We start from the raw sequence: 14046 nt of genomic DNA, 5'->3' as shown, positions 1-14046 counted from the left end.
TGCACAGAGTCGGACACGACTGAAGCGACTTAGCAACAGCAGCAGCAGCAGCAGTCTTCAGGTGGTGGGTATAAGTGTTCACGGCATAAATCTTTCAACTTCTATGGTTGAAAATCTCCATGGCAAAATGTTGAACAGGAAGGAATGAGGAGAGAGGGGTGGGGGAAAGGAAAGGGAGAGAAAGGAACACTTATCCTTAGCTTTCAGCTAGAACTATATGGTCCATGGAAAGAAGGCTAACAATCTCTTCCTAGTACTAAGTAAGAGACTAGGTTGTTCACCAATTGTACATGGTTTTGGAAGATCACTTAATTTATCATGGTTTTAAAAAATATGTACAGTTTTACAGAAACAGACTCATAGGCTTAGAGAACGAACTTAAGGTTGCCAGGTGGGAAGGGTGGGGAGAAGGGCTAGTTAGGGAGTTTGGGATTGATAGATACACACTGCTATATTTAAAATGGATAACCATTATATTTAAAATGGATAACCAACAAGGACCTACTGCACATGGAACTCTGCAGAATGTTATGGGGCAGCCTGGATGGGAGGGGAGTTTGGATACATGTATATGTATGGCTGAGTCCCTTTGCCATCCACCTGAAACAATCACAACATTGTTAATCACTATACTCCAATATAAAATAAAAAGTTTTTTAAATATGTACAGTTTTAATTCAAAAGCTTAAGTAACAAAAGGAACAAGAACACCACTGGTGGCTTATTTACTTCCTATATGACAGAACTCCTCGAACCTAAATCAATGCAATCTGTTTAAATAAGATTTTGCCTTGTTAAATAATTGGTAGTGGGGCTGCATTCAGATAGCTATTTAATTTTTATGACGTATAGAGTGGCAGAGCTGGAAAGAACTTCAGAAAGTTCTAATCCAACTCACCTTTTCTACAAAGAAGAAAGCATGCCCAGGGAATAAAAAAGCAGGGTAAGGGCAAACCCACGTTTTCCAGATGCATGCATATGCGTGCTCATTCGTGTCCAACTCTTAGCGACCTTATGGACTGTAGCCCGCCAGGCTCCTCTGTCCATGGGATTTCCCAGGCAAGAATACTGGAGTGTGTTGCCATTTCCTTCTCCAGGGGATCTTCCCCACCTAGGGATCAAACCCGCCTCTCCTACATCAGCAGGCAGGTTTTTTTTTTTTTACCACTGCATCACTTGGGAATCCCTTTGTCCCCACCAACTACCTGTCTCTTGTTTTTCTCACTCCCAGGAATTTTCAAGCATTTTAGAACTATCCTGTAAAATGAAATTTTACATGGAACCCCTATATACAAATCGGTTAAAATAACAAATGAGTTCCATAGGTAGTTTAGATCTGTTTGATAGAAAATATAACTGAAGAACCTCTAGTGTTTCTAGGATCCCATTTTAGAAAATGTGGATAAAAATAACATGATCTTTTATTTATGTCTGATGATTTTTTATTTTATTTATTTATGACAGAATGTGGTCCACTGGAGAAGGGAATGGCAAACCACTTCAGTATTCTTGCCCTGAGAACTCCATGAACAGTATGAAAAGGCAAAATGATATGATACTGAAAGGGGAACTCTCTGGGTTGGTAGTTGCCCAATGTGCTACCTGAATGGAGATCAGTGGAGAAATAACTCCAGAAAGAATGAAGGGATGGAGCCAAAGCAAAAACAACACACAGTTGCGGATGTGACTGGTGATAGAAGCAAGGTCCGATGCTGTAAAGAGTAATATTGCATAGGAACCTGGAATGTCAAGTCCATGAATCAAGGCAAATTGGAAGTGGTCAAACAGGAGATGGCAAGAGTGAACGTCAACATTCTAGGAATCAGCGAACTGAAATGGACTAGAATGGGTGAATTTAACTCAGATGACCATTATATCTACTACTGCGGGCAGGAATCCCTTAGAAGAAATGGAGTAGTCATCATGGTCAACAAAAGAGTCCAAAATGCAGTACTTGGATGCAATCTCAAAAACGACAGAATGATCTCTGTTCATTTCCAAGGCAAACCATTCAATATCACGATAATCCAAGCCTATGCCCCAACCAGTAACGCTGAAGAAGCTGAAGTTTAACAGCTCTATAAAGACCTACAAGACCTTTTAGAACTAACACCCAAAAAAGATGTCCTTTTCATTATAGAGGACTGGAATGCAAAAGTAGAAAGTCAAGAAACACCTGGAGTAACAGGCAAATTTGGCCTTGGAGTACGGAATGAAGCAGGGCAAAGGCTAATAGAATTTTGCCAAGAAAATACACTGGTCATAACAAACACCCTCTTCCAACAACACAAGAGAAGACTCTATACATGGACATCACCAGATGGCCAACACCAAAATCAGATTGATTATATTCTTTGTAGTCAAAGATGGAGAAGCTCTATACAGTCAGCAAAAACAAGACCAGGAGCTGACTGTGGCTCAGACCATGAACTCCTTATTGCCAAATTCAGACTTAAATTGAAGAAAGTAGGGAAAACCACTAGACCATTCAGGTATGAGCTAAATCAAATCCCTTATGATTATACAGTGGAAGTGAGAGATAGATTTAAGGGCCTAGATCTATAGATAGAATGCCTGATGAACAATGGAATGAGGTTTGTGACATTGTACAGGAGACAGGGATCAAGATCATCCCCATGGAAAAGAAATGCAAAAAAGCAAAATGGTTGTCTGGGGAGGCCTTACAAATAGCTGTGAAAAGAAGAGAAGCCAAAAGCAAAGGAGAAAAGGAAAGATATAAACATCTGAATGCAGAGTTCCAAAGAATAGCAAAGAGAGATAAGAAAGCCTTCTTCAGTGATCAACGCAAAGAAATCGAGGAAAACAACAGAATGGGAAAGACTAGGGATCTCTTCAAGAAAATCAGAGATACCAAAGGAACATTTCATGCAAAGATGAGCTCGATAAAGGACAGAAATGGTATGGACCTAACAGAAGCAGAAGATATTAAGAAGAGATGGCAAGGATACACAGAAGAACTGTACAAAAAAGATCTTCACGACCCAGATAATCACGATGGTGTGATCACTCACCTAGAGCCAGACATCCTGGAATGTGAAGTCAAGTGGGCCTTAGAAAGCATCACTAGGAACAAAGCTAGTGGAGGTGATGGAATTCCAATTGAGCTATTCCAAATCCTGAAAGATGATGCTGTGAAAGTGCTGCACTCAATATGCCAGCAAATTTGGAAAACTCAGCAGTGGCCACAGGAATGGAAAAGGTCAGTTTTCATTCCAATCCTAAAGAAAGGCAATGCCAAAGAATGCTCAAACTACCACACAATTGCACTCATCTCACATGCTAGTAAAGTAATGCTCAAAATTCTCCAAGCCAGGCTTCAGCAAAACATGAACCGTGAACTTCCTGATGTTCAAGCTGGTTTTAGAAAAGGCAGAGAAACCAGAGATCAAATTGCCAACATCTGCTGGATCATGGAAAAAGCAATAGAGTTCCAGAAAAACATCTATTTCTGCTTTATTGACTATGCCAAAGCCTTTGACTGTGTGGATCACAATAAACTGTGGAAAATTCTGAAAGAGATGGGAATACCACACCACCTGACCTGCCTCTTGAGAAACCTGTATGCAGGTCAGGAAGCAACAGTTAGAACTGGACATGGAACAACAGACTGGTTCCAAATAGGAAAAGGAGTACGTCAAGGCTGTATATTGTCACCCTGTTTATTTAACTTCTATGCAGAGTACATCATGAGAAACGCTGGGCTGGAGGAAGCACAAGCTGGAATCAAGATTGCTGGGAGAAATATCAATAACCCCAGATATGCCGATGACACCACCCTTATGGCAGAAAGTGAAGAGGAACTAAAAAGCCTCTTGATGAAAGTGAAAGTGGAGAGTGAAAGAGTTGGCTTAAAGCTCAACATTCAGAAAACTTAGATCATGGCACCTGGTCCCATCACTTCATAGGAAATAGATGGGGAAACAGTGGAAACAGTGTCAGACTTTATATTTTTGGGCTCCAAAATCACTGCAGATGGAGAGTGCAGCCATGAAATTAAAAGATGCTTACTCCTTGGAAGGAAAGTTATGACCAACCTAGATAGCGTATTCAAAAGCAGAGACATTACTTTGCCAACAAAGGTCCATCTAGTCAAGGCTGTAGTTTTTCCAGTGGTCATGTTTGGATGTGAGAGTTGGACTGTGAAGAAAGCTGAGCACCGAAGAATTGATGCTTTTGAACTGTGGTGTTGGAGAAGACTCTTGAGAGTCCCTTGGACTGCAAGGAGATCCAACCAGTCCATCCTAAAGGCGATCAGTCCTGAGTGTTCATTGGAAGGACTGATGTTGAAGCTGAAACTCCAATACTTTGGCCACCTCATGCAAAGAGTTGACTCATTGGAAAAAACCCTGATGCTGGGAGGAATTGGGGGTGCAGGAGGAGAAGGGGATGTCAGAGGATGAGATGGCTGGATGGCATCACCGACTCGATGCACATGAGTCTGAGTGAACTCCGGGAGTTGGTGATAGACAGGGAGGCCTGGCGTGCTGTGACTCATGAGGTCGCAGAGTTGGATACAACTGAGTCACTGAACTGAACTGAACTTACAATTTTACATCTCTGCCCTGAAGGCAGTTATTAAAATTTAAAAAGCTATGTGTATGGTCCTCTTGTCCAACTGACTTCTAGTTTGCTTTTTCTCAATACTCAAGTCCCTGCTTCTGTTCAGTAATGACTTGTAGAGGAGGCTAAATGGCCATTAATGTTTATACTCTATGTTGTTCAAACAAGTATAATACAACAATATAAAAATAAGCAAGTAACCAGGACAAAAGATAATTAAAAGTAAAAATCAAGATCCTGTATACCTGCTAGAAGTGGGCCATAAATTTGTTTCCTAGCTTTCCAAAGATGAACACCAAAAGTGAAAAGAGGGGGCGGTCCTAAGATGGCGGAGGAATAGGACGGGGAGACCAATTTCTCCCCCACAAATTCATCAAAAGAGCATTTAAATGCTGAATAAATTCCACAAAACCACTTCTGAATGCTGGCAGAGGACATCAGGCACCCAGAAAAGCAGCCTAGTGTCTTCGAAAGGAGGTATGAAAAAATATAAAAGACAAAAAAAGAGAAAAAAGAGGTAGGGACGGAGCTCTGTCCCAGGAAGGGAGTCTTAGAAAGAGAGAGATTTCCAAACACCAGGAAACACTCTCACTGCTGAGTCTGTGGCGAGCCTTGGAACCACAGAGGGCAACATAACTGGGAGGAAAAATAAATAAATAATTAAACCCCACAGATTATGAGCCCAGCGGTAACTCCCCCAGTGGAGAAGCAGCGCAGACGCCTGCACCCGCCACTAGCAAGCGGGGGCTGGGCAGGGAGGCGCAGGCTGCATTGCTTAGAGTAAGGACCGGGCCTGAATGCCCCAAGGGCAATCTGAGGGAACTAACTTGGGCTAGCAAACCAGACTGTGGGATAACTACCATGACAAAAGCCCTAACCTAAGACACCGCCAGGCCCGCTCGCAGAACAAAGGACTGAACAGAGCTAGCCCGCTGCAGACCATCCCCCTCCAGTGACAGGCAGTCAGAGCCGCATGGGAGCAATCACAGCCCCGGAGAGGCATTATCCACCAAACTGCAAGCAGGCTTCTTTGCTAACTAAGACTTCTTAGGGTTCTGGATGGTCAACATCCACCTGAGAAGGTGCGCTGGTTGTACACCCAGAAAACCAAGCGGCAGGGACAGGGGAGGCGATAAGTTGCAGCGACTGCACTCGCCAAACACCTCATTACCTGAGCTGCTCGGACCTGGGAAGGGCACAAAAAGCAGACCCAACCGATTCTCTGCCTCTGAGGACTACCCGAGTGCCTGAACCTGAGCGGCTTAGACCTGGGAGGTGTGTGAAGACCAGGGCCAGCCTCGGACGTTTCCAGTTGGAGCAACCTAGAGCCTGAGCAGTGTGGGCAGGAAGGGTGCATGCGCTATGAGCGGGGGCAGGCCCAGTGTGGCTGAGACATGGCGAGCACACGCCAGTGTTATTTGTTTGCAGTATCCCTCCCTCCCCACAGTGTGACTGAACAAGCAAGCCTAAAAAAGTGTCCACCACCATCCCTTGTGTCAGGGTGGAAATCAGACACTGAAGAAACCAGCAAACAGAAGAAGCTAAAACAGAGGGAACTGCCTTGGAAGTGACAGATGCAATAGATTAAAACCCTGTAGTTAGTACCTACCACATAGGAAGGGGCCTATAGATCTTGAGAAATATAAGCCGGACCAAGGAACTATCTGAAAATGAACTGACCCCACACTGCCCACAACAACACCAGAGAAAGTCCTAGATATATTTTTACTATTTTTACTGTCATTACTTTTTTTTAAAATTTTTAAGTCCTCTATTACTCCTTTAATTTTCATTTTTATAACCTACTATTACTTTGCAAAAAAAAAAGAGACCCTATTTTTTAAAGCAAATGTCATATATATATATATTTTTTTGGTCTAAAAGTCCAATTTTATTTGGTAATATTTTGCTATTTTATGACAAGGCATATATGTATCCTAAAAATAATTCTTTAATGCAGTATTGTTACAGAACTTTTCCGATGTTTCTTTCTAAATTTAGGAGAAACTGTATGTTGTATTTAACTTATTTGGGCTTCCCTGGTGGCTCAGACTGTAAAGAATCTGCCTGTAATGCAAGAGACCTGGGTTTGATTTTGAATCGGGAAGATCCCCTGGAGAAGGGAATGGCAACCTACTTCAGTATTCTTGCCTGAAGAATTCCATGGGGAGAGTCACCTGGTGGACTAGTGCTTCTCAAAAGTAGCTGAATCTTTTGTTTATATAGGTGCTCAGGATATCAATATTAACTTCTTAGTATTATCTTTTAGTATTAGTATTTAGTATTTTAGTATTTAGTATTATCTTTTGTGTCTACCACAATAATTTTTGTGACTTTTTTTTTCTTTTCTTTAATATTGCATTTTTGAAAATCCAACCTGTACTCTAGATTTTTAATCTTTGATTTTTGGTATTTGTTATCAATTTTGTATCTTTAAGAACCCAATCTTCGTTACCCATTTTTACTTGGGAGCGAGATCACTGGCCTGATTGCTCTCTCCCCCTTTGGACTCTCCTTTTTCTCCACCAGGTCGCCTCTATCTCCTCCCTCCCCCTTCTCTTCTCTACCCAACTCTGTGAATCTCTTTGTGTGTTCCAGATGGTGGAGAACACTTAAGGAACTGATTAATGGCTGGATCTGTCTCTCTCCTTTTGATTCCCCCCTTTATCCTCCTGGCCACCTCTATCTCCTTCCTCCCTCTTCTCTTCTCTGTATAAATCTGTGAACATCTCTGAGCGGTCCAGACTGTGGAGCACACATAAGGAAGTGATTACTGGCTAGCTTGCTCTCTCCTCTTTTGATTCCTCCTCATCTCATTCAGGTCACCTCTAACTCCCTCCTCCCTCTTCTCTTCTCCATGTAAATCTGTGAACCTATCTGGGTGTCCCTCACTGTGGAGAAACTTTTCATCTTTAACCTAGATGTTTTATCAACGATGCTGTACAGCATCATTGGAGAAGATGGAGAAGTCTTGAGACTACTGTAAAAATAAGACTGAAAACCAGAAACAGGTGGCTTAAGTCCAAATCTTGAGAACACCAGAGAACTCCTGACTCCAGGGAACATTAATCGACAGGAGCTCATCAAATGCCTCCATACCTACACTGAAACCAAGCACCACCCAAAGCCAACAAGTTCCAGAGCAAGACATACCACACAAATTCTCCAGCAACACAGGAACACAGCCCTGAGCTTCAATATATAGGCTGCCCAAAGTTACTCCAAACCCATTGACATCTCATAACTCATTACTGGACACTTCATTGCACTCCAGAGAGAAGAAATCCAGCTCCACCCACTAGAACACCGACACAAGCTTCCCTAACCAGGAAACCTTGACAAGCCACCCGTACAACCCCACCCACAGCGAGGAAACTCCACAATAAAGAGAACTCCACAAACTGCCAGAATACAGAAAGGCTACCCCAAACACAGCAATATAAACAAGATGAAGAGACAGAGGAATACCCATCAGGTAAAGGAACAAGATTAATGCCCACCAAACCAAACAAAAGAGGAAGAGATAAGGAAAACACCTATCCTATTCAAACTCTTCCAGAAAATTGCAGAGGAAGGTAAACTTCCAAACTCATTCTATGAGGCCACCATCACCCTAATCCCAAAACCTGACAAAGATCCCACAAAAAAAGAAAACTACAGGCCAATATCACTGAGGAACACAGATGCAAAAATCCTTAACAAAATTCTAGCAATCAGAATCCAACAACACATTAAAAAGGTCATACACCATGACCAAGTGGGCTTTATCCCAGGGATGCAAGGATTCTTCAATATCCACAAATCAATCAATGTAATACACCACATTAACAAATTGAAAAATAAAAGCCATATGACTATCTCAATAGATGCAGAGAAAGCCTTTGACAAAATTCAACATCCATTTATGATAAAAACTCTCCAGAAAGCAGGACTAGAAAGAACATACATCAACATAATAAAAGCTATATATGACAAACCCACAGCAAAAATTATCCTCAATGGTGAAAAATTGAAAGCATTTCCCCTAAAATCAGGAACAAGACAAGGGTGCCCACTTTCACCATTACTATTCAACATAGTTTTGGAAGTTTTGGCCACAGCAATCAGAGCAGAAAAAGAAATAAAAGGAATCCAAATTGGAAAAGAAGAAGTAAAACTCTCACTGTTTGCAGATGACATGATCCTCTACATAGAAAACCCTAAAGACTCCACCAGAAAATTACTAGAGCTAATCAATGAATATAGTAAAGTTGCAGGATATAAAATCAACACACAGAAATCCCTTGCATTCCTATTCACTAATAATGAGAAAACAGAAAGAGAAATTAAGGAAACAATTCCATTCACCATTGCAACAGAAAGAATAAAATACTTGGGAATATATCTACCTAAAGAAACTAAAGACCTATATATAGAAAACTATAAAACACTGGTGAAAGAAATCAAAGAGGACACTAATAGATGGAGAAATATACCATGTTCATGGGTCGGAAGAATCAATAGAGTGAAAATGGGTATACTACCCAAAGCAATCTATAGATTCAATGCCATCCCTATCAAGCTACCAACAGTATTTTTCACAGAGCTAGAACAAATAATTTCACAATTTGTATGGAAATACAAAAAACCTCGAATAGCCAAAGCAATCTTGAGAAAGAAAAATGGAACTGGAGGAATCAACCTGCCTGACTTCAGGCTCTACTACAAAGCCACAGTCATCAAGACAGTATGGTACTGGCACAAAGACAGAAATATAGATCAATGGAACAAAATAGAAAGCCCAGAGATAAATCCACACCCATATGGACACCTTATCTTTGACAAAGGAGGCAAGAATATACAGTGGAGAAAAAACAATCTCTTTAACAAGTGGTGCTGGGAAAACTGGTCAACCACTTGTAAAAGAATGAAACTAGAACACTTTCTAACACCATACACAAAAATAAATTCAAAATGGATTAAAGATCTAAACGTAAGACCAGAAATTATAAAACTCTTAGAGGAGAACATAGGCAAAACACTTTCCGACATACATCACAGCAGGATCCTCTATGACCCACCTCCCAGAATATTGGAAATAAAAGAAAAAATAAACAAATGGGACCTAACTAAAATTAAAAGCTTCTGCACAACAAAGGAAACTATAAGCAAGGTGAAAAGACAGCCTTCAGAATGGGAGAAAATAATAGCAAATGAAGCACTGAAAAACAACTAATCTCAAAAATATACAAGCAACTCCTGCAGCTAAATTCCAGAAAAATAAACGACCCAATCAAAAAATGGGCCAAAGAACTAAACAGACATTTCTCCAAAGAAGACATGCAGATGGCTAACAAACACATGAAAAGATGCTCAACATCACTCATTATCAGAGAAATGCAAATCCAAACCATAATGAGGTACCATTTCACACCAGTCAGAATGGCTGTGATCCAAAAGTCTACAAGCAATAAATGCTGGAGAGGGTGTAGAGAAAAGAGAATCCTCTTACACTGTTGGTGGAAATGCAGACTAGTACAGCCACTATGGAGAACAGTGTGGAGATTCCTTAAAAAACTGGAAACAGAACTGCCTTATGACCCAGCAATCCCACTGCTGGGCATACACACCGAGGAAACCAGAATTGAAAGAGACACGTGTACCCCAATGTTCATCGCAGCACTGTTTATAATAGCCAGGACATGGAAGCAACCTAGATGTCCATCAGCAGATGAATGGATAAGAAAGCAGTGGTACATATACACAATGGAGTATTACTCAGCCATTAAAAAGAATACATTTGAATCAGTTCTAATGAGGTGGATGAAACTGGAGCCTATTATACAGAGTGAAGTAAGCCAGAAAGAAAAACACCAATACAGTATACTAACGCATATATATGGAATTTAGAAAGATGGTAACAACAACCCTGTATGCGAGACAGCAAAAGAGATACAGATGTATAGAACAGTCTTTTGGACTCTGTGGGAGAGGGAGAGGGTGGGATGATTTGGGGGGATGGCATGGAAACATGTATAATATCATATAAGAAACGAATCGCCAGTCCAGGTTTGATACAGGATTCTTGGGGCTGGTGCACTGGGATGACCTGGAGGGATGGTACAGGGAGGGACGTGGGAGGGGGGTTCAGGGTGGGGAACACGTGTACACCCGTGGTGGATTCATGTTGATAGCCTCCAATTAAAATAAATAAATTTAAATAAAAAAACAAAAGTGAAAAGATTGCTACAGGATTCACAGTGTCTCTAAGCATCTAAGTTTTTCAGATTAAGCCCAACTCAAACATTCTTATTGATAGAATCCTGGGCAATAAATTTACTTACTGTCAAAAATCTCACATTTCTAGTATATTTCTTATGACCTCCCTCAGTGTACTCTATTAGTGTAATGCTAAAAGTTGTTCCAGGAAATTCCCTGATGTCCAGTGGTTCTGACTCTGGTGCTAACACTTCTGGGGGTCTGGGTTCAATCCCTGGTCAGGGAAATAAGATCCCATAAGCCACATGGCAGAGCTAAAAAAAAAATGTAGTTCCACAGCAGCATTATTCACAATAGCCAGAAAGTGGAAACAAGCCAGATAGCAACCAACTGATGAATGAATGGATAAAATGAGGTATGTGCACAAATGGAGTATTATTCATCCATAAAAAGGAATGAAGTAATGACACATGTTACAACATGGATGAGTCTTGAAAATACTATTCTTAGTGAAAGACTCTAGTCAAAAAAGGCCATATATTGGATGATTCCATTTATGAACTGTTTAAAAAAGACAAATCTATAAGAGAAAAGGACTTCCCTGAGGCTCAGATGGTAAAGAACCCACCAGCCAATGCAGGAGATGTAAGAGACATGGGTTTGATCCCTGGGTGAGGGAAGATCCCCTGGAGAAGGAAATGGGAACCCACTCAGTATTCTTGTCTGGGACATCTCATGGCCAGAGGAGCCTGGTGGGCTATAGTCCACAGGGGTTGCAGAAAGTCAGACATGACTGAACTTTCACATAAGAGAAGAGAGAAAAATGGTTTCCAGTGGATGATGATGGTAGTTGGTGAGGGGAAAGAGGGTATGACAGCTAATGAGTATGGGATTTTGCGGGGGAGGGGTGATGAAAATGTTCCAAAGAATAACTGTGGTGATGGTTACACAAGTCTCTGAATATACTAAAAAAAATTGTACACTTTAAATAGAATTTTATGGTATGTAAATTATATCTCAATGTTTGAAAAAGCAGTTATGTCAGGGACAATTTTGTCTAGGGATAGTTTTATTGTATTCAGAGATACACTTTTATCCAGGGATAAATTTTAGAACAGAGAAGTGGATGGACTTCACAGCCTTCAGGCAATCCTCCATAAAATTCAATTTCTCTCAGTAGAGTTTTTGATAAGATGAGCAACTGTGGGTTTGAGGGTATGCTGTCTGACAAATCCTTACAGCACAACAATTCTGTGTTTGCTAAAGTACAGAGCCATGTGTTTTAAAAGTCAATCTGAAAAAAAAAAATTGTAAAAGTCAATCTGAGTAGATGAGCCAAACAAAAACCCATCCTGGAGTAGAAAGCCAAGGCCCTTCAATGTGAAGGCAGGCCAAGGGAATACACACTGTCAGAGCCAATATAACTCTCGAGAAGTAAGTTGGGATTTGCCTTAGCACACAGATAAATCAAACCCCCAAATTCAAAACTAGAGAGCAACACTATAGCAATTTTAGGCTGGAAAAAATTTAAAGCAATAACCAAATCTGTCATGAAAAAGAACAGCAGGAAAGATTTGGATTTGGACAATGCTATTTCCTGATGGGCCAGCCACCAAAGAGGAACTAGTTGTAAAAGGTATGTCCAGGTAACCAAATGAATTGACTTACTGAATAAGATTGTTAGTCCTGTATGGCTGATCACATTGTTGTACAGCAGAAACTAACACAACAGTGTAAAGCAACTATGCGTGTGTGTGTGTTAGGTGACTTCAGTCGTGTCCAATTCTTTGTGGCCCTGTGGAATGCAGCCCACAAGTCTCCTGCCCATGGGATTCTCCAGGAAAGAATGCTGGAGTGGGTAGCCATGCCCTCCTCCGGGGGATCTTCCTGACCCAGGGATGGAACCTGCATCTCTTACATCTCCTGCGTTGGCAGGCCAGTTCTTTACCACCAGCGCAAACTGGAAAGCAACTATACACCGATTAGAAAAAATCGTTAGTGCTGAGCTTGAAAAATGTTGGGGAATATCTACCCAAATGGTTACTGTGATTTTCTTTTTTTTTTCCACTTGGTATTATCTTTAATTAAGTACAAAGACTTTTCCAATCACATCACATAGAGATCATTATATACACTGCTCTGTTTGGCTGCCAATCTCTTCTCTCTCTCCTCAGCAATGGTAAGGCAAATACCCTTTCCACGGGGAAGAGAGATCCACGGTTTGTTGCCTTTGCCAATAACGAAAATGTTTGAGAGCCGTGTGGCAAAGCTGTTGCCATTCACGTCTTTCACATGAACTAAATCAAAAGAACCTGGATGTCTCTCCTGGTTTGTAATCACACCAATTCTTCCCAGGTTAGCACCTCCAGTCACCATGCACAGGTTACCAGTGTCAAATTTGATGAAATCAGTAATCTTGCCAGTCTCCAAGTCAGTCTGAATGGTGTCATTCACCTTGATGAGGGGATCAGGGTAATGGATGGTACGAGCATCATGGGTTACCAGATGAGGGATTCCTTTTGTCCCCACAAATATCTTTCTTACTTTGCACAGTTTATACTTGGCCTCCTCAGGTGTAATACAACGAACAGCAAAGTGACCCTTGGTGTCATAGATCAAATGAAAATTCTCTCCAGTCTTATCAGTGCTGATGACATCCATAAAACCAGCTGCTGCTGCTGCTAAGTCGCTTCAGTCGTGTCAGACTCTGCGCGACCCCATGGATGGCAGCCCACCAGGCTCCCCCGTCCCTGGGATTCTCCAGGCAAGAACACTGGAGTGGGTTGCCATTTCCTTCTCCAATGCATGAGAGTGAAAAGTGAAAGTGAAGTCGCTCAGTCGTGTCTGACTCTTCGCGACCCCATGGACTACAGCCTACCAGGCTCCTCCATCTATGGGATTCTCCAGGCAAGAGTACTGGAGTGGGGTGCCATTGCCTTCTTGGATAAAACCAGCAGGGTAGGTTATATCTGTGCGGACTTTGCCATCAATCTTAATGAAACGGTGCATGCAAATCTTCTTCATCTCCTGTTAGGGCATACTAAGTCTATTCCTTAGGAAGATAATTAGGGGGAGACATTCCCTTAGCTTGTGGGGGCCAGTAGATGGACGAGGGGCAAACACACCAGTCAGTTTATCCAGCATCCAATGTTTTGGAGCTGAAACATGTTTCAGGTGCTTCTTGGAACCCCAAGCCATGGCTGCGCTAGGCATGAAAAGAGGTGACTGTGATTTTCTAAGGGTTGGTTTGAAGCCTTTTATTATCGT

General features: G+C 41.5%; 1 protein-coding gene across 1 annotated transcript; it reads right to left on the bottom strand.

The window, feature by feature from the left end:
- Positions 1–12885: 12885 nt before the first annotated feature.
- Positions 12886–13440, bottom strand: LOC147341481 (small ribosomal subunit protein eS4, X isoform-like). The gene has a single exon (XM_086387167.1). The coding sequence runs from the start codon at positions 13438–13440 to the stop codon at positions 12886–12888; it is 555 nt and encodes a 184-aa protein (XP_086243293.1).
- Positions 13441–14046: the final 606 nt, after the last annotated feature.

Source organism: Bos grunniens, chromosome X (assembly GCF_055505025.1).
Source record: "Bos grunniens cultivar Pamir isolate PY7600 chromosome X, Bosgru_T2T1.0, whole genome shotgun sequence".
NCBI classification, from domain to species: Eukaryota; Metazoa; Chordata; class Mammalia; order Artiodactyla; family Bovidae; genus Bos; species Bos grunniens.
The sequence above is the reverse complement of the archived record's forward strand: the minus strand, read 5'-3'. Positions and strand labels throughout refer to the sequence as shown.